Genomic DNA, 27,206 nt, shown 5'->3' on the forward strand with positions numbered 1-27,206 from the left:
ACGCACGCACGCACACACGCACACAAGCCTCAGAAGTTTCCCATTCAGCGTCCAGAAGGAGGAGAGAGTCAGATGGGGTGAGGCATAGACATCAGAAAGACTGGTACTCACCCCGGGGCCGTTTTTTACCCTTTGATACATTTCTTAATTTGTGGAGACATTTTTTAAGTTTTAAAATTACGTTTATGGATGTGTGTGTTCATGCACGTTGGCATGTGCATGCCACAGCGTTTGCGTGGAAGCCAGCAGACACCTTGTGGGAACTGGCCCCCTCCTGCCGTGTGCGCCCTGGGGATTGAACTCAGGTCACCTCGAGCTTGGCAGCAGTTGTCCTTTAGCTGTGGAGCCATCTTACTGGCCCTGGGGACGTTTTCGGTTGTCACAATGGAGGGAGCTGATGCTAACGTTGTCTGTTGGGCAGAGCAGGGGTGTATGTCACAAAGCACAGGACAGTCTTGTGGGAACAGCCTCAGATGTCAAAGGCACCAGGGTTGAGAATCCCGGGGAGCGGGGTGGGGGATGGGTCAGGAGGACGAGAAGTCCTGGTAGGGACACGGGTGCCTGAGATCTACCTAACAGTGGGATTGCTGGATCTCATGGTGGTTTGGTGTTCTGACTTGCTTGTTTATGTATGTATTTGAGACAGAGTCCCAGATGGGCTAGCTCCAGCTCATCCTAGCTGAGAGTAGCCTTCAACTCCCCATCCTCCTGCCTCCACCTCTCCCTTACTGGCAAGGTAGGCATGCACCTCATGTCTGGCACTGTGTTCTCTTTCTGTTTTTCGTTTTGTTATACAGGGTCTTTCTGTGTAGTCCTAACTGCCCTGGACCAGGTCTGCCTCAAACTCACAGAGGCTCACCCGTTTCTGCCTATGCCACCCTCTAGGCCTCACACACTGTCCCTTTTAAGGTCCCCCATCTATACTGCCGTCCTTAGTGCTTGCTCCGGGTTAAACTGTCAGCAGCAGTGGGCGGCACCTCACCCACACTTCTTGTTTTGCCCCTGTATAAGTTTTCCATTGCAAGTATGGAGAAAGGGTTGGTTTGGGCTCAACATATTGGAGGTTCTAGTCCACCTGCTTCTGCCTCCCGAGTGCCGGGATTAAGGGCGCGCCACCATTGCCTGTTGGGATGACTTTTGGTCCTACAAATTAAATATACTCCCTCTAGTAGTGCTCCATTTCTCTGTGTAGTCTCCCTCTCCAGCCCCTGGATCTCTGGGACTGTCTGTCTGTGTGGGGTCAAACCCCCTGCAGATAGCCTGTGTTTCCTTCTCCTCTTTGTGCAACTGTTTGCTCTGGCTAGAACTCCTGGACAGGTGTCTCTCCCAGGTTCATCTCTGGTCTTAAGGGGACATCATTGCTATTTTAAGAGCCCCTTCTGAGCTAGGCATTGGTGGCACATGCCTTTAATCCCAGCACTTGGGAGGCAGAGGCAGGTGGATCTCTGCCTCCAAAACAATACAGAGAAACCCTGTCTCGAAAAACCAAAAAAAAAAAAAAAAAAGCGAGCCCCTTCTGCCCTTCTGTTCCTGGTTCTATAAATGTCTTTTTTTTTTTTAAAGTCAAGAAAAGGTATTGGACTTTATCAATTTTTTTTGTGTGTGTGTCAGTTGAGACAACCACCGTTTTGATGCTGAGTCACTCTTGACTCGATTTTCTTTAAAAAGAAACTCGATGACCTTAAAAGAAGATAAAACCCAAGTTTGTGCCCTACCCAGAACTATACCCTGGCCAACAGTTCAGAGATCCAGCTGCCAAGAGGTAATGAAGTCCATACATTTCCAGGAAGACTTAAGAACACTTCTCCTTGCCCTAAAGAACATTGTGTTGAAATCACAAAAAGAGATGATGTTTAGCCTCTACAGGGATCTGCCTGTGCCGTGTGTCCTGATTTTGTGGTGTTTCTGACATAAGCACAATAGCATCAGTTCCTTTATTTCCTCTTTGCAGGTCCCTGTGCTCATCCCAAGGCTGCACACATGCTTGGCAAGCACCTGCTCCTCAGCTACAGCCTCAGCAGGCAGATTTGGTCCAACCATGTTGAGACATGTACAAATTAAGATTTAAAAAAAGATTTATTATGTATAGTGTTCTGCCTGTGTGTATCCCTGCAGGCCAGAAGAGGGCACCAGATCTCATTACAGATGATTGTGAGGCACTATGTGGTTGCTGGTACTTGAACTCAGGACCTCTGGAGGAGCAACCACTGCTCTTAATCTCTGACTCATCTCTCCAGCCCCCAAGTCAAGATTTTTTTAAAAATGTACTTATTTGTGTGTGTGTGCATGGTGTGTCTATGGAGGTCAGAGGACAATTTTCCTGGGAATTGGTTTTCTCCATCCTCCTGATTTTTTGTTTGTTTTGTTTTGTTTTTTGAGACAGGCCTAGAGTTCACTCTGTAGACCAGACTGGGCCTCTAACTCACAGAGATCCACCTGCCTCTGCCTCCCGAGTGCTGGGATTAGAGGCGTGCGCCCAGCCCACCTGCTGTTTTTTGAGGCAGTGTCTCTCTGATTCTACCATTGTTCTGCTGCACCCACAGGAGTGCTGGATTCCAGGCCTGCCACTACAGCCAGCTTTCATGTGGGCCCTGGGGACTGAACACAGACCTTTGAGCTTACATAGCTAGCACTTTTACTTGCTGAGCTGTCTCCCTGGACCCAAATCCCATATTTTTTTTAGGACATTTCCCTCAGACAGTCATTATCTGCTCATCAGAGGACAGAGCTGTGAGAGGAAGAACTGTGGGTTAGAAATCAGAACATTCGAATTCACTCATCCTACACACACGCTTGCTCAGCCCGAAGCATGTACTACACTCCAGACCCCAGGGCTGGCTCCCTGTGGTTCTGTCGAATGTCCATTCTAGGTGTGAACACCTGGATCAGGTGTACTTGCTTTGGGTCAGGATGCAGTCCGTCCTCCAGGGCATGAGGACAGCAGTGACACTAGGAGGAGGAAGCTAGCCACAGCAGTGATACTGATCCTGGGTGGTTTGTAGCCTTTCTGGACTCCTCAGCTGATTGTGGGAGCCTCCACAGTTACCAAAATCCCTCCATACAGTGGTGTGTTTACCCGGTGCCTACACACAGCCCCTGCATACCCCAATCTCTGGGTTATTTATAACACCCCTCATACGGTATAAATGCTACACAGAGAGCTGTTAGGCACAGAGAACCATGACAGAAAAGTCAATGTGCAATTCCATAGATCCAATTTCCTCCAAATGTTTCAGCATGGTTAGTTAAATCTGCAGAGGAGGTGTAGAGGGTCAGCAATGTAGCTTAAGTCATTTATGTAGCACACAAGCCATTACATAGCAGACCATCCATTTGCATAACACACAAGTCATTTACATAGCACTCAAGCCATTTATTTACAAAGCATACAAGTTATTTTCAGATCACAGAAGTAATTTACATAGTATACAAGCCATTTATATAACATATAATGCCAATGCAAATAAAATAAAAAAGAACAAATTAGTCAAGAGCCACTCTTGCAGAGAACCCAGATTCAGTCCCAGCATCCACATGCTGGCCCACAACCATCCCTCACTCCAAGAAGTCTGATGCTCTCTTTTGACCTCTGAGGGTACCAGGTACACACATGGTGCACATACATGCATGCAGGCAAAATACTTATATACATAAAATAAATACATCCTAAAGAAAATAGAGCAAGCCAGTGCTGGTAGTATGCTCAGAGTGTTTGTCGTCACAGTCGACATTAGAACGTTCTCATTTTTCGTCTCCCCGAACAGAGATGATGTATGTTTTAGCCCTCTCCCCCATCCCACTGTCCCTCAGTAACCACTAATCTCTCTGTCTGCATGGATCGGCCTAGTCTGGACATTTTGAAGAAACGGAATTATAATCTGTGGTTTTTCATGATCAGCGTGAGGTCTTCAGATTCAGCCGTGTTGCAGTGTGGATCACGGATGGCTCGTTCCTTTTTTGTGGCCAAGTAATGCTCCATTATGTAGACGTACCACATTTTGTTTATTCATCGGTTGAAAGATATTTGGCTTTTGTTTTTGAAACAGGGTCTCAGTATGCATCCTAGGCTGGCCTCGTACTCACGGGGATCCATCTGCCTCTGCCTCCTGAGTTTTGGGATCAAAGGTATATGCTACAATGCTGGGCCTTAAAAAACATTTGAATAGTTTCCACGTTTTTGATGTAGTAAATAATGCTTCTGGAACAAGGTCCTTTATGGTATATCCCTTCTCATGTGTGGCTTATGTTGAGCATATGTTGGTGTGTGATCTTAAAATATTGGAGAGTATAATTTATAAAGAACAGATACATCCTTTCTAGTCACCTCCCCGCACTGTTTAATTGGGAATCATAATGAACTTTGGGAGGACACATTCAAGCCACATCCAGGAGGTTAACAGCATGCCCTGGGCCACAGAGCATGGTAGGAACTGAGGTCAGAGGAGAACCCTATTTCTCTGCTCAGTGTTACTCCAGTACAGGGACCCCAATACCCTTGTCCCATGTGCTGCATTAGGAGAGAAATCTGTTGGTCATAACTGTGAGCTCTCTCTTCTCTTGACAGGTTGTCTGAATGGTCTTGCTTCTCTTCCTAACCTGCCTGGTTTTCTCCTGCCTGACCTTTTCCTGGTTAAAAATCTGGGGGACAATGACAGACTCCAAGCCACCTACCCAAAGTGAGGCGAAAGCGAGCCTCTTTTCAAGTGAGGAGACCTTTCCAGACTCAGACAGGTCAGGGGAGCCACTGCAAACACAGGACGACTGCAGCTCTCTGCCAAAGACTCCTGACCAGGAGGAGCCAGCCTCCCATGGAGGTCCCAAAGATGCCAGTTGGCAGGAGAACGCCCTGCCACCCTCACATCGGAAGCCTCCAAGGAACCCTCTGTCTTCCAGTGACAGCTGGCCCTCCCCAGAACTCCAAACTAACGGGATAGCAGCCCAGGGCCCAGAGGTCCCAGATACCAAAGGTTTATCCTTCCCAGCCAGGCCTCCAGGCCAGCAAGCCAAATCCCCCTCCAGAGAGGACAAGAAGCAGGCGCATATCAAGAGACAGCTGATGACCAACTTTATCCTGGGCTCCTTCGATGACAATTCCTCTGATGAGGACTCCAGCGCTGCCTCCTTTAGGGATTCTCCTCGGAAGGGTAGCAGGCCCAGCCTGGGCACCCTGTCCCTGGAGGCTGTACTAAACTCAAGTGACCCTGAGTCCCACGCACCTACTATGAGGTAACTAAGAACCTCTTTATACTGGGAGATGGGAGAGAACTCGGAGTAACATGTGTATCCTTGATTTGCAGTAGGATTTGCATCCTTCCCTGGCTCCTCCCTCCAATCTGCCAACACCCGAGGGTAGCTGTGTGGAAGAGAAGGCAAGACCTGACTTCCTTGCTTCCCGCTCCCTCCTTTCAGAATCACTAATTGAGCACCTGCTGTGTGCACAGTGCCCAGTGCTAGCAAAGTGGCTTTCTAGAGCTCTCAGTCTCCTGGGGAAGATGATCCCGTGGGTGACCAGTTACCAGCTAAAGAACCCCAAACAGCCGGGCGTTGGTGCCTCACACCTTTAGTCCCAGCACTCGGGAGGCAGAGGCAGGTGAATCTCTGTGAGCTCGAGACCAACCTGGTCTACAAGACCTAGTTCCAGGACAGCCTCTAAAAGCCACAGAGAAATCCTGTCTCAAAAAAAAAAAAAAAAAAAAAAAAAAGAACTCCAAATAGAGTGGTTTAATCCTAGCACTCAGGAAGAAGAGTCAGGTGGAGCTCTGTGAGTTCGAGGTCAGCCTGGTCTACAGACTGAGTTCCAGGACAGCCAAGGCTACATAGAGAAATTCTGTCTTGCAAAACAAAAAGAATTTCATTGGTTCTGAGAAGTTCAGGAGTGGGCTTAGGCCCTGCCACCTACCTGGTGTGGGCCTGGCATAGCATCCTAATATGGCAACATGCCAGCTCAGGTCCCACTTCCTCTTCTTACAAAGCCATCAGTGCCATCATGGGGTGAGGGTCACATCCTCATGCCCTCATCTGATCCTAATTCCCCAAGGCCCCGTCTCCAGACATGAGTTCAACATGAGAACTTTTCGGGGACGGGGTGTTACACTCACGCTCCTATAATCTTGGGATACTAGTTTGTGTAGAAGGACGCCCAGACTAGAGGTTTAGCTGATGATCTTGGCTTTTGCCCATTTTTGCCCTGGGAGATGGCCTGGGAGACGGCCTGGGAGGTGGCCTGGGAGATGGCCTGGGAGACAGTCTGGGCGACAGTCTGGGTGTCTGCCCGGGGCCCTGCCTTTCTGTGAGAACAGTGGAAGAAAGGACATGTCTGGGGCCTTTTGCGGTTTCTGTCAAGCCCTCTGGCTCCAGCTCTGCCGCAGGCGGTCACCTCCTGGATGGACCTCTTCCTGCTGGATCACCATGGCAGGCGGAAGCACCTTCTCTTCCTACTGTGTCCTTACCTTCCCAGAGCCTGCCCTCCCCTCTTGGCTCTGTGCTCCTTCTACACTAAAGGCTCCTTTGTTCCCACCAGGGCTGGCTGTCCCACAGCAGGAATCTGTACCCTTCTCTTCTCTTGTTTATTGAGACAGAGTTTCTCTGTGTAGCTTCTGCAGTCCTGGAACTCACTCTGTAGATTTAGACGAAGTCGCAGAGATCCACCTGCCTCTGCCTAGTGCTGGGATTAAAGGCCTATGACAACTATGTCCGGCTTGGAACTTGCACTTTCAGGGGAAGACATGTGCTTTGACTCTGCTGTCAGTATCTTAGAATTCCTGGTGGTGTCAAGGGAGGACTGGCCTCCTACTTTTCATTTTGTAACGAGTCCTGCCATCCGTGCTCCCTGTCCCTGACCCACCTTTAAAGTATCCAGATCCTAGTTTCTTTATCTCCCACTCTGTTTTTACAACTTCAGTTATGACTTTTATGTCTTTATTTTGTTCCTTGTGTGTCACCTCTCTCCTGTGCTGGGAAGCAAGTCCCTGAGTGCAGGATCTGTCTTTCCTCACCGCCTAGCCCAGCACTGGCTGAAGGTAGCCTTCGAGCATTTGCCAAATGCCCGGACAAAATAAGCAATGTGTGCTCTCTACAGACAAAATCTGCATTCTGGACATGCAAAATACTTGGACAAATGTGGAAACCAATAGATGGATGGATGGATGGATGGTTGATGGATCACTGGGTAGATAGGTAGACAGATGGATGAATTGGGTAGATGAGTAGATGGGTAGATGAATGGATGAGTGGGAAGTTAGATGAATAGATGGATGGGAGACAGATGGGAGACAGGTTGATAGCTGAATGTGTGGTGGTGACTAGATGGATGGACGAATGGGTAGGTGGATGGATGGATGAATGGGTAGATGGATGGATGGATGAATGGGTAGATGGATGGATGGATGAATGGGTAGATGGATAGATGGATGGGTAGATGGATGGATGGATGGGTAGATGGATGAATGGATGGATGGGTAGATGATGGATGGATGGATGGATGGGTAGATAGATGGATGGATGGATGGGTAGATGGATGGATGGATGAATGGGTAGATGGATGGATGGATGGATGGGTAGATGGATGGATGGATGAATGGGTAGGTGGAAGGATGGATGAATAGGTTGGTGGATATCCATGCTCTTTGGCCCTTTCCTGGACTTGCTTGGTCCTTGAGGGTTGAAATTGTCACATAACTCATAGAAACAGATCCAATAAGCACATCATGCTGTGTGCCAAAACATTTACTCATAAACTCTGAAATCCAGGTCCAAACCCTGTATGTACTATGACCCATCCTACTGACTATGCATCCCTAGTCTTGCTCCACAGTGGGTCTGGTGTAAGATACCTGGTTTCCAACCTGCCTCTGCTTCTTGTTTTCCTAACAGGGACTCACCATAGTGTTGACTGCGTGCTGTGGGGTGGATTGAGTGGGACAGGTTGGGTTCAGGATCACGACACTGTGGTGCTGAGTATAAAGCTATGAAGGGAACTTTCTCCGTCAGTGGTGAGATGTCTTTCCTGCTGGCCTGTCCTTTCTGTTGCTGAAACAGCAGTGTGATAACACGGAGAATGCCATTAGCCTTTCTAAAAAACACATTGCAATCCCAAAGCACACTGGGCTCTGGGAGTTTCAAAGAGAGGACCATGTGCTGTGTCATGTACTAGAGCAAGCCTTCAGCATGCAGTAGGCAGAGCAAGTATTTGGATTTTGTGGTCGTGTGTGTGTGGTTGTGGGTGTAGTGTGTATGTTTCAGTGGGTGTGGTATGTGTGTTAGTGTGTGTAGTGTAGGTGTGTGGTCAGGTATGTAGTGTGTATGTGGTTGTATATGTAAGTGCATATATGGTTGTGCTGTAGTGTGTGGTATGTGCAGTATGTGTGTGGTTGTACACATGTGCCACGGAGTATGTGGAGGTCAGAGAACAGTCAGGAGTCAGGTCTTCCACCTTGTGAGTCCTGAGGATCGAACTTGGGCTGTTGCTGTCATCCTGCTCCCCCAAGTGCTGGGATCACAGGCATGTGCCTCCACGAACCGTTTACACAAGGCAGGGCATTGAGCCTGGGCTTCCTGTGTGCTGGGAACACACTACCAGCTGAGCTAGAGCCTTATCCCTTAGTTTTCTTTTGGTGCAAGCAAATTATAGGATGGTTTCATAGATCAGAAAGTGCAGAGAAGTGATTCAGTCGAGATCACATTGGAGGGTAAGGACAGTCAAGCTCATCAATACACAGCTGTCCACCCCACAGCTGTCCTCTTGCAGGTCTGCACGTGTCTCGTCACTGACCAAGATTTTCTTTCTGCAATACCCAGAAGTTTAATTTAGCTGCTGATAGCCCAAGAGAAAGGCTTAAAAATGAGGTGGGGCCCAGCTCCATTAGAGCTGTTTCATTCAAAAGCACAGCGGCTGGAGGGATGGCTCACGCCTGTAATCCCAGCGTGGGAGGCTGAGGCAAGAAGGTTGGGAATTCAAGGCCAGTCTCAGCTACCTGACACCCTGTCTCAGAAAAAAATAAAACTAAAATAAAAAAAAGGGAAAGAAAAGATAAAGAGGAAAACACAACCATTGGTTTTCATGCAGGCAGAGTGGTACACCAGGGTCTTCCTCCCTCCCTCCCTCCCTCCCTCCCTCTCTCTCCCTCTTTCCCTCCCTCCTTCCTTCCCTCCCTCCCTCCCTCTCTCTCTCTTCCTCTCTCCCTCCCTTCCTTCCTTCCATCTTTATTCCTTAATAGTAAACCCAGCCAGGGTGTGGTAGTGGCACATTGAGTCTGGCCTTGCAGAATGGCTGAGGCAGGAGGATGGCCCAAACCCAAGGGTTTAAAGCCAGCCTGGGCAGCAGAAGAAAAACCAACATAGAATTTGACCCCAGTGGTTTCTCAGAATACATGGTTGTGCTGACCTTGGTGGTTTGGAGAAGTGCAGCCCCGGGGATCAGTTGGGGTGGGCTGCATCTGGTTCCTTCTCCACACTAGGCTAGAGTATGGGGCTGGGGAAGAAGACCCCAGTTGTAAAGCGCCACTCTTACTGGCTATAGTGAGAGTCCATGCTGATAGCATGGCCATTGTACCAGTGTCGAGATCAAATGTCTCTGCTGTATCACGACTTGCTGTCTCCTGTCAAAAAAGAATTCAGACAAATCCACGTCAGGCTTGGTGCTGATATTCCCACAGTCTTCCGGCTTCGTAAACTGCTGTCCCCGGGCCTGGGGTGAAAGTTACAGGTGCCTTTCACACTGTTAACAGGGAAGTTAGAATATCCACAGAACATTGAGGGAGACTTGGAAATATGGAGTTAAAAGTCTAGCTGCTGTCAGGAAGCTGCAGAGCAGGGCTCTTCTGTAGGATCCTGAGCTGGCAGGGATGGAGACTTTTGGATATTTATTGGTTTGAAACTTACAAAAAAGAAAAAAGAAAAATCAACCCAATGTGGGTTTCTTTTCTTCTTCCTTCCTTTTTTCCTCCCTTCTTTCTTCTTTTTTCTCTCTCTTCTTCTTTTCCCTCTTCCTCCTCGTCCTCTTCTTTTTTTGAGAAGGTAAAGTTAAAACCATAGGGCAGGGAACCTTCTAGAAAATCTAAATTGAGAATTTTGCCCACTCATTAATGCAGGGCACATCAAACCTCTGCTCTTGTATAACTGGGGCAAGGGTACTTGTTCACATGGTGGTGGGGTGCTTAGTGGTCCCCTAGAGGGAGACCCTGGGCATGGAGCCCATCAAGTGTTATCTAAGCTATGCCCTCAGCCCCCCTCCCGCAGGCTTCATTGTAGGAATGTTAAATGCTGCGCTTAGGGTCATACTTAGGTATAGTTCTGTCCCTACGAGGCCCACGCCTTCCTCCTCTGTGAAGCCAAAGTGTGGTGGAGATGACACAGGGGGCTCCTGGGCTTTTCCCGGTTTTGTAGATGCTTAATAGGGGCCCCCGGTGGCTTCGAGATGGCTTCAAGGTAAAAAACCCGAGTTCAATCCCCAGGTCCCACGTGGTGGAAGGCCAGAACCGACTCCTACAAATTGTTCCCTTATCTCCACACTTGCTGAAGGAGGTCCACTCCTCGCCCATAAATAAATAAATGTAACTTAAAAAAAATCTTTAAAGTGCTTGTTGGAAGCTTACAGGGGCAGGATTAGCAGGGCCGTAACAGGCCCAGGAACACCGCCCTCTTCAGATTCAGGATTTTCATCAGATCCATACCGTGCTTGTCCAACGTATGGACTGCAGGATAGAGGGCTGTGAAACCTCGGCCGCCACCTCTCTCGGGGCGCTGGAGAGGAAGACGACAGACAGATCCCCTTGAGCTCTCTGGTGGAGCTCAAGGTCAGGGTCAGGGACAGCGGGGGTGGGGGTGGGGAGCGGAGGACTGGGCGGAGCTGGGAGCTGCTGTAGGTGAGGCCCTCGGGGCGTGGTCAGTGCGTCAGGACTTGGGTGGAGCCTGGTGACCCGGTGGGAGCACGTGATTCTGGCAGGGCGTGGACAGGCGGGGCTTCGCTCTAGTTTCCAAGAGTAGGGAGCAGTTTGGGATGGCCTGCGAGGTGCACTGTCCCGCTTGTTGCAGCTATAGCAGGCTGCAACGCGAGGCCCTCCGGGAGGACGCTTCCGCCTTTGGTGGCGACCTGGAGACCCTGTTGTGCCTTGGAAGCGGGACTTGCTCCCAGGGACTAGGGGTTGCAAACTGCGCATCCCCATGGGAGCCGGCTAGGATTGTCCGGTGGGCCGGGCAACATGAGCCCCGCCAAATACAAGGTATGTTTCCCTGAGCGCACTGGAAAGTAAGTAAGCCCGCGATTTTAATAACTGCTTTTGCAAACTCGTGCACCCCTCCCAGTACAGGTCCGCTGTCCATCCCTGAGCACCCTGCCTTTCCGAATCCCTTTCCTCCCAAAGAGATGCGAGTTTAGCTTGGGCCGCTATAGGATGGAGCCCGCCTCGCAAGCAAACTTCCGTCCTAGGTGGGCACTCAGTGATATTGTTTGGATAACACTGCTCAGCACACAAGTGCCTCAAGATTAATCCCTGGGTCACGGCACCCCCTCCCCCCTTGTCCCTTTGGCCTTGAGAAAGTGACATTTGTGGGAGGCAACACTCTTTGAAGCTGAAGCCTCCGGAGAAGCCAGGCAGCTTGAGCAAGCTTTGTATTTAAGGTTTCCTGAACGGACTGATTAGGCGGAGCTTCTAGCCCCACCTACTTTAAACTGTTAATTTCCTTTTCTCTTTTCATTTTATTGTACTTTAAAACAATCACCAAAGGGATTCTGTATTCATTGCTGGGAATTCAGCCTTTTAGCCCGGAATGTAGCACACATTTGTAAAATCAGCACTACTCAGGCAGGAGGATTGAGTTTGAGGCCAGCCTGGTCTATATAGGAAAACCAACGCATATAAAGCCCCAAACAAACAAATGCACAAACTTAGAAAATTATAGATTAAAAAAGGGGAGGAAAGATATAATTCCACCTGGACTCACAGTAGATACTAGACAAGTCTTGTTTTCAGTGCAGATGTTTAATTTATAAAATCAAACCATACAGAATTTATTGTATTATAACTCACTTTTGGTCTTTTTTTCAAGTGGGCTTAACAAATTATGAGTCTATCTGGCCCAAGAGCAATGGTTCTTATGTATTTAAATAGTTGAAAACAATCGAGAAAAACACCATTTATGTGAAAACCAGGGGGAATTCAAAGTTCAGAGTGCACAAATAAAGTTTTATTGGCACACAGCTACACTCACTGGTTTCTGGAAAGCCTGTGGCACCACTGGAGTAGTGGGACAGAGGCTGTGTTGTAACACCTGCAAGTATCAACTATCTGGGATTTGACTTGCCAACCCTTGCTCTATGAGCCTTGCTTTTCCTGCAGATGGATGCATTTTAAAGTGTGCAGTCACTACACGCTGTAGACAGTCAAGCTGTGTCTCTTCTTTGTGATGTAGGTGCAGCACTGCCAGCTGCAGCCTGGAGCTGAGTCACTGCCTCCTCCGTTGCTACTTTCTTGGGGTAGACTAACCAGATCCATCAGGGTCCTATGTGCACATTGCACATGTAAAGCTTGCCTCTGCAAACAAGCAGTGGTATAGTTGTGTTTGGAAAGAGCTACTTGTATTTTCCAGAGACTCCCTGTCCAGTGGGTATGGCACATGTCCGGTCAGTTCAATAGCCTCCCCTTCTTTATGGTTTTGCTTTCTATTGATCATGGTCTGGAAATATTGATTTTAAAAATTCCAGACATAATTAATATATTTTAGGTTGTTGACTACCCCGAGGAATGTGAAGAAATCTTGTGAGATTCGATCCTGAGATTCAAAGCGTCCTTTGGTACAGTGTATTCATTCTGTATATGCTATCTGCTCATTATTGAGTGCTTCTCCCTTACCGCATTGGCCATCATGTTACCATGCTACTGCTGCTCAACTGACTCTTATTTTCTTAACAATGGCCTAAAAGCAGGAGGGTAGAGATGCTGGAAATTTTATTACAGTACCTTGTTACAATGAGTCTATTTATTAATGTTGGTGCCAATCTCTTTTGCTGTTTTTTTTTGTTGTTGTTGTTTTTGATTTTGAGACAAGAGTTTTTCTCTGTAGCCTTGGCTGTCCTAGAACTAGCTCTATAGCTCAGGCTGGCCTCAAAAAGAGATCCGCCTGCCTCGGCCTCCCGAGTGCTGGGGTTAAAGGTGTATGTTACTGTGCCACCACACCTGTTATTGTGACTCTCTTACCGACTGATTTATAAGATAGGTGTGTACATATAGGAAAACAAGCCAACCATCCAGTATCTATGGGGCTCAGGACTAACCATAGTTTCAGGCTTGCATGTCAGGGCAAGAAACAGGTTCCCTGAAGATCTCCTGCAGCTCCAGTTCATGGTCTGGGGCTCTCTAGGTGACCAGGATGGACAGAACAAATATGCGTTACAGGGAGACTTATTAGATTACTGTACACAGTCATGATACCAGCTATCATTTTTTAAAAGATTTATTTATTTATTATGAATACAACATCCTGCCTCCATGTATGTCTGCACATACCAGAAGAGGGCCCCAGATCTCATTACAGATGGTTGTGAGCCACCATGTGGTTGCTGGGAATTGAATTCAGGACCTCTGGAAGAGCAGTCAGTGCTCTTATCCTCTGAGCCATCTCTCCAGCCCACTAGCTATCATTTGTGGGGTGCTTTTACTGTGCTGGTATGAGTACTTTGTAGATGTCATGCTAACTTCATGTACTGTAGCCTTTAGTTTCTCTTTTCCTTCCTTTTTTTTCTTTCTTTTTCCTTATGTTTTCCAAGGCAGGCTTTCTCTGTGTAGATCTGGCTGTCCTGGAACTCACCCAACTCAGATATCTGTCTGCCTCTGTCTTCCATACACAGATTAAAGATCTGTGCCACCATGCTCGGCCTCCTTTGCCTTTTTTATCTCCTTTGCTTCCCTGTGGTCTGGGATAGAATCCAAGGCCTCCCGCACGCTTACATGAGAGATCTAGCCATGGTCTGTATACTGCTGCTTGTAGAATTTACAGGGATTAGAAAACTAGTTTCCTGGGTCACCTACCCTCTCCTCCTAGAGATAGGGTTCATTTTAGGCCTCGGCACCAACCCTTTCCCTCTCCTTCTTTTGATATTTTTGAGACTTGATTTCACATAGCCCAGACTGGCCTCGAGCTCCCAAGGATACCTTAAACTCCTGATCTTCCTGCTCCTACTTTCTGAGAGTTGGGATTACAGGTGTGTATTCAGGCATCAATACAAAAGCCCCCATGTCAGTCTAGCTCAGAGTCTCTGTGCTGTTTTCCTAAAAGACCAAGTAGTAAATACTTTCCACTTTGTGACCACATAGCTTCTTACAGCTACTCACACTGCCATTTCTAGTGGCAGTCGCTGCACAATTAAACAGGCCTGGCTGTGCTCATTAAAGGACTCTGAAACAGGACGTTTGTATAATTTGTTGTGTCACAATATAGAACTCTTTGGACGTTTCCCACCAGCCACTTGAATCTGTTAAAGCCATTCATGGTAGGTTGGTTTTGGCTCAGGGACCATCTTTCCTCACCCTTAACCTGGCATCATTCTAGAAGGCATCAGGTATGTCCTGAGAAATTCCCAAGGGCTGGGCTGGCAAGACAGCTCAGCAGATAAAGGTGCCAGCCACCAACCCTGACCTGAGTTTAGTTCTTGGGATCTACATGGTGGGAGGAGAGAACTGACTCCCAAATCTGTCCTCTGACCTCTGCATACACATAGTAGTTTATGCAGCTCTCTCCAAATACATTAATAAATGCATTTAATTAAAACTTCTAAATATTATTTGGTATCCTAGTTATTTGTAAGGTTTGTTTTTATTTCTCTCTTTGTGTCTGTATATGTGTATGTGTGTGTATGAATATATGTGTGAGTGTATATGTGTGTCTGTATATACTGTGTGTGTCTGTACATACCATGTGTATCTGTGCATCTCTATATGTATATGTGTGTGTGTATATATATACATATATATATGCCGAATATGTCTCTGTCTGTATATGCCGTATGTGTGTGTGACTGTATGTATATGCCATGTGTATATGTGCGAGTGTGAATGTGAGTGTATGTGTGCATGTGTTTGTGCTTGTGACTGTGTGTGTGTGTCTGTATATGCCATGTATGTGTATGTGTGCAGAAATGCTTGGTGCAGGTGCTATGTTCCTCCCGCTATGTGGTGGTGAGGGTGCCACCTAATGAAGATGGGAGGGGGCTTAAGTGTTGGAAAACACTGGGCCTGGACAGGGAGGGCTGCTGTACTGGTCTCTCCTGGGGGGAGTTTACTGTGGCCCTGTTCATTCTTTTCCAGATTGTTTATTCCCTGGTCCTAGGATGGTAACCCAAGGTCTCCTACATCACAGGCAAGAGTTCTACCATTGAATGGCACCTGCCTCTCCCTGGGAGCTTTGTGTTTAATTTATTCAAACATTTATTAGAGAGAGAGAGAAAGAGAGAGAGAGAGAGAGAGAGAGAGAGAGAGAGAGAGAGAGAGAGAGAGAGAGAGAGAGAGAGAGAGAGAGAGAGAGCAGGCGCTGTGGCAGTCAGAACAATTTGCATGAGTTGGTTCTCTCTGTCTACCTTGGGGGTTGAAGGGCTCAGACTCAGGCTCCTGGCAATCACTTTTACTTTTAACCTGCTGACCCATCTTGATCTTACTTTGCTGAGACAGAGACTTTCTATGTGACTCAGGCTGGTCTTGAATTTACAATCCTCCATCTTCACCTCCCAGCTGCTGGGATTTCAGGTGTACATCACCATTCCCCGATTCATATCTGAATATTTCATCGTGTGAGAGGAGGCGCAGGGTACCGTAGGGAGGAGGGATGCGGCAGGGATGTGCAGGCAGCAGGCGCCTGGTTCCCCATTAGAAGCCCGAGAGGACGACTCCAGGCCACCCAGGCTTCCCAGCTGGAGCTCTGCTGGTGCTCGGGGCCGGGCCGTCCTGGGCATTCCACAGGGCTAAGCAGCAGCTCTGATTTTGACCTCTTAGGTACCATACTCCCTGAGTTGTGACAACAAGGAAGGTATTGTCACACATCCTCCTGGGGAGCAGAGTGCCCTGCTTGAGGACGCCCATGCCACAGTGTAATTTCCAGAGGCGATGTTGAAGGATTTGTCTTTGCGTCCCAATCAATCTTTTCTACTTTAGTATTAAACTCTGAGGTTAGATAGGGCTGGATGACCCGTCCAGTTCTGCTACTTGTCAGCGCTTGAGCTGAGGTGAGCGGGCCTCCCTGAACCCGTTTCATCATTGGGAACAGCCCGCGGCAACCTCTCGTTCGCAGAGCAGTAAGCAGTCAGTGAGAAGGTCCAGGCCATCGTACACCTTTGACAACATGGATTTCCTCCCAGGACAGCACTGCTTGGGGTTGTGCCCCAGCAGCTGACTGGGGTTGGTGTTCAGCTGGCACCTATGTTGTTGATGGCTACTCAAAGCCACCATGGGACATTTTGGCCCTCACCCTTGTCCTTCTGTGTAAGGCCAGGGCTCAGCGCTGGGCCAGCACTTAGGAAGGTTCTCTCTCAATTGGCTCCAGCGCCAGGGCAAGGCCGTCTGTCTGGAGCCAGCGTTGCTTGGCCTCCAGCATTGTCACGGCCATCCCTGCAGTCTTGCATCCTTCCTTCCTTGACGGTCTTCAGGCATGGACTCTTGGCCTGCCTGATGAGCGGATTCTGTCACTAGCCTAAAATCAAAGTGACACCACAGATGCTTCTGGGCCTCAATGGAGTTTGTCTTTACTGCGCATTTTCCATCAAATCATGGGATGCGGAAGGTTTGTGTGTCTGAGAGCTGAGCGGTCAGACTTCCTGGGCAGGTCACCGACAGGCTAGACTAGACTTCAGATGGGGACTTCTTGGTGAAGGAGCAGGTGGACCCTGACTCTTTTGGTGAGGTTATCAATTTGGCATGCACCACATGTCACCCTGAGCCCTTTTCCTTCCCTCCAGACAGCCTCATTTAATCCTAGGGAAACGTGCAACACTATTGAGTGAGGTGTGTGTTATTGTCCCCATATCCCAGGTGGGAAAACTGGGTGCTTCAAGGGACAGTGGAATGGCTGTGACTTTGGAAACAACAGATGTCATTCAGGAGAGGAACTCGTGAAGCCGGGCCACTACTGTCCTCACTGGGGCCAGCAGGCCGCTGTGTGCCAAGGAGTAGGATGCTCTAAGGAGGGGACATTTGGGTTGGGACACGGCTCAGTCCATAGTGCAGGTTGTGGGAGCTGAGTTTGATTCCCCCAAACCCATCTAAAAATAAATGCCTGGGAGGCAGAGGCAGGAGGATGTGTGGGGTTTGTGTTCAGCCACTGCAGCCTAATTGGTGACTCCAGGTCACGGGAAGACTGCCTCCAAGGAGGTGATGGTGTCTGGAGGATGGCACCCAAGGTTGTCTACTGGCCCCCACATGCATGTGCACCCATGTGCACATGTACCCTGCACACATGTGAGCACACATGAATACACATGCTCTATGAAAACCAGAAGGGAACATTCACATACCCCCAAACAAACCCCTTTGTCACAGAGTCTGACCCCTCCACTCTCAGACACACAAGCCTTACTACACCTCTTGTGATTGATGGAAATGTACTGTATTGTGATGTGCTTTGTGTTTTAACTGTATTATTTTTTAGTGTGTGTGTGTGTGTGTGGACATATCTTGGTGCCTGTGTGAAGGTCAGAGGACAACTTTTAGGAGTTGGTTTTCTCCTTCTACTACATGGGTCCTGGGGGTTGAACTTAGGTTATCAGGCTTGGCAGCAAGCACCTCTACCCACTGAGCAATCTTGTCTCCCTTGTCATATGTTTTTCCCTTTGTTTTCAAGCTTTTAAGTTTCCTGAACCCTCAGCAGTGAGTTCTTATCCACACTGACTGTATATAGAGGGTTTTTTTTTAAAGATTCTATTTGTTTATATTTTGTGTGTAAGAGTGTTTGACTAATGTATGTCTGGTGGGGGAAGTCCTGTGTATATGTCAATAAAGCACTGTTGGCCAATAGGGAAGCAAGATAGGTGGGACTAGGAGTCCAGGAGGACTCTGGGTAGGAGAAACACAGAGAGTCAAGATGTAACTGCCATAGGGGTAAGAAGCCTGGAAACTTTTCTCTGGTAAGAGAAATACTTAGATTAACAATTATGGGGTAAATACGTAAGTCAGAGCTAGCCAATAAGAAACAAGCAAGGCCAACAGCTTTATAATTAATATAGCGTCTTGTGTGTTATTTGGGGACTACAACGCGGCAGAGCCCAGGCGACTGGTGGGGAAAACCCAAGCGGCTGGCAAGGAAAAGGCTTCACTCAACAGTATGTCTGTGAACTGTGTGAGCAGTGCTTACAGAGGTCAGAAGAGGGAGTTGGATCCCTGGAGTTGGAGTTACAGGAAGTTGGGAGCCACCTTGTGGGTGCTCAGAACTGTACCTGGTCCTCTGCAAGAGCAGCCAGTGCTCTTTTGTGACCGTGTAACAGGGACTTGGGTCACCCCGGTCCAGAGGGTTTGGTGACTGCTCATTCTCACAAATGCACAAGAAGTGACAAGGAAGATAATTAATTCCATCTTCCTTTGGCCCAGAAGCCTTGTTGTGTCTGCCGTCAGCGTGTACACCTGGAACCCCGTCTGCTTCACGTCAGTTTCCCCAATTTCTTTGAGTGTGTGTGTAGGGTGTGTGTGTATGTAGAGTGTGTGTGTAGGTGTGTGTGTGTGTAGGGTGTGTATGTGTGTAGGGTGTGTATGTGTGTAGGGTGTGTATGTGTGTAGGTGTGTGTGTAGGGTGTATGTGTGTAAAGGGTGTGTGTGTAAACGGTGTGTGTAGGGTGTGTATGTAAAGGGTGTGTGCGTGTAAAGGGTGTGTGTAGGGTGTGTGTGTAGGGTGTATGTATGTGTGTGTGTGTAGGGTGTGTGTTTGTAAAGGGTGTGTGTGTGTGGTGTGTGTGTAGGGTGTGTGCGTAGGGTGTATGTGTGTGTGTGTAGGGTGTATTCGTGTAGGGTGTGTGTGCGTGTGTAAAGGGTGTATGTGTGCACACATACTCTCAGCCACTAGTTTTGCCCTTACAGCACCAGCCTCCAACTCTGCCCTGGATGCCCCAGGCTTCCTCCCTCATGGCTCCCATCTTCCTCTCCACAGGCCCAGCATGTCTGGACTCCACCTCGTGAAGAGAGGCCGCGAACACAAGAAACTGGACCTGCATAGAGATTTCACTGTAGCGTCCCCAGCCGAGTTTGTCACCCGCTTTGGAGGCAATAGGGTCATCGAGAAGGTACAGATGAGTCGTGTGTGCTGGTAGGAGCAGGTCCCGTATGCTGGTGGGGGCGGGGCCTGTAAACTGGTGGGGGCAGGGCCCGTATGCTGGTGGAGGCGGGGCCTGTATGCTGGTGGGGGCAGGTCCCCGTATGTATGCTGGTGGGGGCAGGTCCCCATATGCTGGTGGGGTCAGGGGCCTGTATGCTGATGGAGGCGGGGCCTGTATGCTGATGGGGTCAGGGGCCTGTATACTGGTGGGGGCGGGGCCTGTATGCTGGTGGGGGTAGGTCCCTGTATGCTAGTGGGGGCAGGTCCCCGTATGTATGCTGGTGGGGGCAGGATCCCCATATGCTGGTGGGGTCAGGGGCCTGTATGCTGGTGGGGGCGGGTCCTGTATGCTGATGGAGGCGGGGCCTGTATGCTGGTGGGGGCGGGGCCCGTATGCTGGTGGGGGCGGGGCCCTATGCTGGTGGGGGCGGGGCCTATATGCTGGTGGGGGCGGGGCCCGTATGATGGTGGGGACGGGCCCCGTATGCTGGTGGGGGCGGGGCCCCGTATGCTGGTGGGGGCGGGGCCTGTATGCTGGTGGGGGCAGATCCCCGTATGCTGGTGGGGGCGGGGCCTGTATGCTGGTGGGATGGACTCCTTTCCTTGGTTGGAGGCCCAGCTTCAGGGCTTTTCTTCACACTTCAGAGGGAGGGTAAGCCACCACTTGGGACACTTGCTTGGGTACTTACTGGGTGCTTGACTTCGGGAACTTTTCACCCTTTCCCCCACGCCTGGGTGCATTACCTCATTCCTCACAAGGGGAGACTGAGGCCATGGGCTTGGTCAGGAGGCTCCTGGGTGCTTTGGGGGAGTGGCGCTGCTTCCTGGGCTGGTGGTAGGAAAGTATAGAACCTGCCCCCGCCCTCTCTGAGGTTAGGCTTTGTAGAGGACAGGAGATCGTGCTCTATACTATAGTGACATTACCATGTGTGAGGTTTCACCTGGTCCCTGCTCCTCCTCACAAAGCAGGACCCTAGTGACGAGGAATCAATGCAATGGGGAAACAAGTATTTTTATTAACAGGAGAAAGCGCTTACACACAAGCTGGGAAGACAGAAGCGTGGCCGGCTTCCGAGAGAGACAGGGCTTTTGCTTTCTCTTCCCCTTATATCCCCACCTGTCCCCAGACACCTGTCCATGCCCCTTTGGGGGCTCACTCCTACAATCCCTCTTTCAGTCTAAATAAAATATTTAAACTTGATACAAAACTCAAACATATGCAACATATATACATAGAAGGTGATAAGCGAGTTATAATCTACTTATATCCTAAACATATCTATCCCATCTAAATCCTAAACTTATCTGAAAGGGGTACCCAAGTCTGAACACCTCCTTCCAATCCCAACCCTTAAATAATTGAAAACTAACACTAACAGGTATAAACTATCCTGTAATGTCAACAGTAGGGAAGGCGGTGTAGTATTCTTAAAATTACCCCTACACCCTAGTATATGGTTATTCCTGCTACGTTCATGACAAGCTACAATCCAGAGGATGTCCAAGGTCATAGTAAGTGGAACGGAGGTTCATCACTTTACAAATAAGGAGAGCAAGGTGTTGAGAGGAGAAACAGATGAACCTGGCTTCCTGGTTCCTCCATCTTGCTACAAACACTCAGATTTAGAGTCCCTTGGGAAAGATCTAGAAATTGCTTTTTTTTTTTTAGATGGATTTTGTGTATCGCAGGTTGGACTCAAATCCCAAGGATGAACTGGAACTTGGGATCATCCTGCCTCTACCTCCCAAGTGTGTGCCATGATACCCGGTGTGCTGTACTGGTCATGGAACCCAGCCTCTGTGCATAGTTGGCAACAAGCCCTCAACCCACTGAGTTATACCCTTCTGTCCCTCACTTCTAGACACTGGGCTCAATGGGAGACTATTTTGTTGTCAGCCCCACTATGGGCTGATGTTACATTCTCAGAGTGTTAAATAGATAGCTTCAGCAGTTCCACTGTGGCTGGTGTTGTGTTCTCAAAGTGTCACGGCTAGCCTCAGGTAGCCCCACTGAGGCTGGTGCTGCATTCTCAGAGTGCCATGGCTAGCCTCAGGTAGATCTCGTCCAGAGCTTTTACACTTTCAGACTTAGGAGTTGACCTCTGCTTGCCCGAGGTGCTGGCATCTCGTGGGAGTTGCCTGGGGTTGTGAGCTGGAAGCTAGCCCCTCCCCCGCAGGGCTCCCAGAATGTGCCCTCTCTTACCACCTCTGTCTTTCCTTCTGGACCAAGCCTTACTTTAGCAATGAGGAAGCCACAGCTAGGGTGTCCCCATTCCTTCCTCAGTGATGTTCCCCACAGTTAGCGGGCTGTGCACCTGAGTCAGGAGCCTTGGCCAAAGCCTGGGGCAAGTCACAGGTGTGAGCTTACTGTTTCCCCATCTATCCAAGGAGGCTGGCCCTCAGCAGCATGGCCAGGACTGTATAGCAGTGGAAAAGAACACAGGACGGAATAGCTCTGTGAGCCAGAGCTTGAGATCGGAGACCTAACTACTTTTTGTATTTTTTATTTGTTTTGAGACAGGGTCTCATTATGTAGTCATGCTACCTGTGACCTTGAAATTTTTCTCCTTCAGCTTCTAGATCATTGGGGGTTATAGACATATGTCTGGATTCTGTCTTCTTCTTTTTTTTTCTTTTGAGACAGGGTCTCTCTGTGTTGCCCCGGCTATCCTGGAACTCACTCTGTAGACCAGGCTGGCCTCAAACTCATAGACATCTGTCTGCCTCTGTCTCCCAAGAGCTGGGATTAAAGGTGTGCAAATTACAGCTGGCTCAAATGATTTATGTATTTTTATTTTATGTGTGTGAGGGTTTTGGCTGCATATGTGTATATGCACCATGTGCATGCAGTTGTCTCAGAGGCCAGAAGGGGGCAGTGGATCTCTGGGAACTGGAGTTACAGATGGCTGTATAAGAACTGCCTCATGGGTACTGAACCTGGACCCTCTGAAAGAGCGGCCAGTGCGCTTAACCACTGAGTCATCTCTCTAGGCCTGAGAATTCTGATTATTTAATTGTCTTTCTTTAGTGCTGGAGGATCAGACTTTATGCTAGGGGAGTGCGCTACTCCCGAGCTGTTCCCTCAGCCCTGTATATTATATGTGTGTGTACAGTTATTGTTAAAGTTTGTTTTTCCGAGATCATACACAACACTGATTCCTGGGATCAGTCCCTCTCTCCATCCGTGTCTCCAACTCTTCATGTATCCCCCTCCTCCAAAATTCATGATCTCTTCTTTAACTATGTGTGTGTTTTATACACACACACACACACACACACACACACACACACAAAACCTACTGAGTCCATTGAGTGTTGCTCAGATGTACAGGTTCCCTGAGTGACCACTTGGAACCCGACAACTTACTCAGGAAGGCTCTCACCCCTGGAGAACAGATTCCCCCCATCTCAGCAGCCATTGGCCACCTATGGCTCTTCATCTAGGGGCGGGGCCTTGTGGGTCCCCACCCCATCTGTGTCTCAACAGCCGGCGTTCTGGTCCTCCAGCTCTTATGGTCTTTCTGCCTGCTCTCCCCAGATGTCCTGGACTTTAGATGTGAGGGGTGAATTGCAGATGGGTCAGTTGGAGTTGGGCCCACACTGGCATTTATCATCTACACACTGACCAGTGTGAATTTCTGCAGTAGTCTCCATCTGCTGCAAAAGAGTCGTCTTTGATGAGGGGATGAGAGCTACGCTTACCTGGCCAGGCTGGCGCACAGACTCCCATATATATAAAATTTATTGAGCCAGGATCTCACTATGTAGCTTTGATTAGCCTGGAACTCGCTCTGTAGCCCAGGTTAGCCTTGAACTCACAGAGATCCTCCTGTCTCTGTCTCCTGGGTGCTGGGATGATCGTTTTAAAAAACCAAACCCAAGCCTTCTGGTTTGAGAGATCTGGATTTGAGCCTGAGCTGTGACACTCTCTGTCTGTGTGACCTTGAGGAAGTGTCTTAACTCCTCTGAGTTTTAGTGTCTTTTTAGTCTCCGTATAGGACAATAGCAAAATTTCCTTCAAAGGGTTGTGGTGAGGGTGGAGTGAAGCAGAGCAGGTGAAACACACGACACTGTAACCTGGCATGTACTGAACACACAAGAGATGTCAGAGGGTGATGGCAGTGCCACCCAGGGCACCTTTGCCGTCCAAGTCCATCCTCCTGCTCCTTCACCCGCTCGCCCTGTCATCCCCGTACCTGAGCGCCAGTGCTGTGTGGGACCGTGTGCCCTGTGCAGGGCACTGCAGCCCTGCCTCGCCCTGCTGTCTCCATCAGGTGCTCATCGCCAACAACGGCATCGCTGCGGTCAAGTGTATGCGCTCCATCCGCCGCTGGGCCTATGAGATGTTCCGGAATGAGCGTGCCATCCGGTTTGTGGTCATGGTGACCCCTGAGGACCTTAAGGCCAACGCAGGTACCTGAATGTGACGTCTCAACCCCATGCTGTGTGCACCTCTGCCAGCCCTTCCCTCCTCCGCCCTGCTCAAGCAGCTGCATCCTGGGCTCCAGAGCTGTAGGGTCTCTTTCACTAGCTCATGGGTTTTTGTTTTTGCTTTTGAGACAGGGTTTCTCTGTGTAGTCCTGGCTGTCCTGGAACTCGCTCTGTAGACCAAACTGGCCTCAAACTCAGATCCCCCTGCCTCTACCTCCCGAGTGCTGGGATTACAGATGTGCACAGCCACTGTAATCTTACAAGTTCTTTTGCATGTGTGTGTGCATGCATGTGTGTCAGGAGTCAGCCTTGGAGACTGTGCCTTTTGTTTTTTATATTTTAAACATTTTTTATATTTTAATTGTCACACATCATATTAAGCTTCATTATGGCCTCTTCAAGCAAAATCAGTTCTTGTTGATTCTACTTCTTCGCTTCTCTGTCATTCCCACAACCCTCGCCCTTCCACCCCATAGCTATTTCTCTAGAGGTTTCCTGGCAGCCACGTGTGTTGTATTTCATTTGTTAATTTCCGTTATCTGTTTACCTTCAGTCCTGTTGAAATAGAGCACACTGTAAAACCACTGGCAGAAATTTGCTTTTTAACCCTTTTACAGGCCCTTCTCCACTCAGCGGCCAAAATGAACTTTAAAAGCAGGAGTCAGGTCTTGCCTCCTGCTTACAGCGCTTCCTGATGCCAACAACCTCGGCATTGTCCCCAGTCCCTCTGGAACATGCATGGGTCCTGGGCTGGGCTCTGCCCAGACATGGCCTGACTTGTTCCTTGGTCCCATTTAACAGATATAGCAGTAGAGGCACAGAGATATAAGTGCATCACTGCATGTCGTCCCATCACCAACATGTAGCGTTCTCCTGTGGGGCCTCCTGTGACGTCACACTGTCTTCTCCACATGGTTTGATCCTGTTGGCTCCTGACTCCAGTGTGGCCCTCTTGCTCTGTGAGTCTGGGTCCCTGCTGTAGGTCCCCAGCCACTCATACAGCTTTCTCTCAGCAGGATTACTCTATGGTGCTGCTCCTTGAGACACTTTCTGTGCCCCCCCCCACCTCTCAGTATCCTCCCCAAGCATCCCCCAGGCTCTCAGTTCCTTCTGGCACAGGGCCCAGTCTGTAGCTGTGTTTATCTTCTCTGGCATTAAAGAGGACCTTGGAGGAGACCCGGTGGCCTTTGTCAGGCTGTCCTCTGTTTCACCGTAACAGTTACAGGATTTTGGGGAGTTCCAGTTCCAATGCATCCACCCTCATCTTTAGATTAGGTCTGAATTTATGGTCCAAACGAAGCATGGTGACCGTCCTCCAACCTCATTCTTTGTTCTTGTCACAGTGGATTTTTAAGGAAAGAAACCCGTTCACTTCTGTAGTCCAGCCCCAGGGAGACAGGCAGGAGGACCAAGCACTCCAGGGTAATCTGGATACAGAACCGCTCTTTCAAAACCAAAAGCAAACAAAGCAAAAGATAATCAGGGCATGATCACTCCCCCACCCCCCAAGAGCTCGCTATGAGGTGAAATTTGTAGGGGTTGGAATGAGCTTCCAGAATCTGCAAGAAGGAAGCTTTGGGGAATTGTTCATGACCCTGGAGTGTGCTACCAGCGCCCAGCGGCACTTCCCCTTTTCCTTTCCTTTCCTTTCCTTTCCTTTCCTTTCCTTTCCTTTCCTTTCCTTTCCTTTCCTTTCCTTTCCTTTCCTTTCCTTCCTCCCTCCCTTCCTTCCTTCCTTCCTTTTTTTGAAACAGAATAGGATTTTTCTCTGTGGCCTTGGCTGTCACAGGAAGTTCTGTAGACTGGGCTGCCCTCAAACTTAGATCCGCCTGCCTCTGCCTCCCCAGTGCTGGGATTAAAGGTGTGCACCACCACTGCCCAGCTATGTTTTTGCACTTTTACATGTAATAAAAAATATTGTGGGTCTAGAGTACTTGCCTGGCATGTATGTAGCCCTAGGCGTGGTGGCGTATTCCTGTAATTCCTGTGCTTGGGAGGTGGAGACAAGAAGCTCAGAACTTCACAGTTCATTCTCAGCTTCCTAGAGTTTGAGGCTACCCTGGGTTGCAAGATACCCAGTCTTCAGACAAACAATACTATAGTCTGGGCATTGGTGGCACCCACTTTAATCCCAACACTCAAGAGTCAGAGGCAGGCAGATCTCTCTGAGTTCGAGGCCAGCCTGGTCTACAGAGCGAGTTTCAGGACAGGCTCCAAAGCAATACAGAGAAACCCTGTCTCAAAAAACCAACCAACCAATCAACCAACCAACCAATCAACCAACCAACCAACCAACCAAACAAACAAAGCAAACATTGTATTTAATGACAGAATATGAAGACAAATTCTAAGTAGTAATAACACCCACCCTAATCTCTTTCTTTCCATTCTACGGCACAGCTTTTGTCATATAACTGAAATTCTTGGTTTTCTTCTGTTTTAGTGTGCGTTACCCATTGTTGCCATGTAGTCTCCACAGCTGTGCTCTTCATGGGCAGATTGTGTCACACCTCACTGTTCTGTGTGTGACTTGTCTGTCCCTGGTTCGTCCCCCTTTCCTGTTTAATTGCAGAGTACATCAAAATGGCGGATCAGTATGTTCCTGTCCCAGGAGGGTCCAATAACAACAACTACGCCAACGTGGAGCTGATCATAGACATCGCAAAGAGAATTCCTGTGCAGGTGATGGTCACGGGGTGGGGACGGTGATGGCCCATTACAGTTCATGATGACCCGATAGGACACAGCAGATTGTTGGGTGCAATGGCTGGTGGGGTCTTGGAGTATCCTTGTTCACTGCCCCCCTCTGTGTTTGCAGGCCGTGTGGGCTGGCTGGGGCCACGCTTCAGAAAACCCCAAACTTCCGGAGCTGCTGTGCAAGCATGAGATTGCTTTCCTAGGTAGAGTGCGCCCTCTCTAAGAGGTGTGGGGTTGGGTGGTGTCAGGTCAGGGTCTCTTTCTTGTGCTGTTCTCCAAAGTGGATGTCACTTTGCTGCCTTGTGAAGGGCAGGGTGGAAGGCAGTGAGTGGGCCAGGCTACGGCAGCAGGAACCTCTGCCTTGGTTACTGCCGTGGAGTGATGCTGTGGCCAGTGACACCCTCTGCTGGCGTTTCCGTTGGTGTGAAGGGACTAGCCAAGCTGGCCTAGGGGTCACATTTCTGAGAGGGCCATATCTTCGGTGGCTTTTTGTAGAGCCAAAGCCCCTCCCATTTTGTTAGGTGACATGACTGTGTCTGATGGCATTTGTGGGTTTCAGGATTTTTATTTGTGGACATGTTGGTCAACTCTGTATGCACACAGGCGGTCCCTATATCCTCAGGTTTTGAGGATCCAAGAACACCCATAGACATCGATGCCCCTTCTATGAAAAGGCATAGCCTTTGCATTTGAGTCATCTCTAGGCTCCTTCTAACCCAGTTTAGCGACCATACTGGGTTCCAAAATACTAATTAGGTAATTATTAATTAGGTAATGAAGACAAGGAAAAAAGTCCA

At 49.0% G+C, this 27,206-nt stretch overlaps 1 protein-coding gene across 1 annotated transcript in view; it reads left to right on the forward strand.

The window, feature by feature from the left end:
• The window catches only part of Acacb (acetyl-CoA carboxylase beta), a 101,560-nt gene that overhangs the window by 12,631 nt on the left and 61,723 nt on the right, over positions 1 to 27,206 (forward strand). Inside the window, 5 exon segments of the mRNA XM_040731305.1 lie at positions 4,565 to 5,226; positions 19,117 to 19,249; positions 23,556 to 23,694; positions 26,285 to 26,394; positions 26,531 to 26,612. Coding sequence (XP_040587239.1) covers positions 4,574 to 5,226; positions 19,117 to 19,249; positions 23,556 to 23,694; positions 26,285 to 26,394; positions 26,531 to 26,612 — 1,117 coding nt within the window. The 5' untranslated portion in view covers positions 4,565 to 4,573.

This window comes from Mesocricetus auratus, unplaced genomic scaffold (genome assembly GCF_017639785.1).
Source record: "Mesocricetus auratus isolate SY011 unplaced genomic scaffold, BCM_Maur_2.0 Super-Scaffold_100025, whole genome shotgun sequence".
Lineage (NCBI taxonomy): Eukaryota > Metazoa > Chordata > Mammalia > Rodentia > Cricetidae > Mesocricetus > Mesocricetus auratus.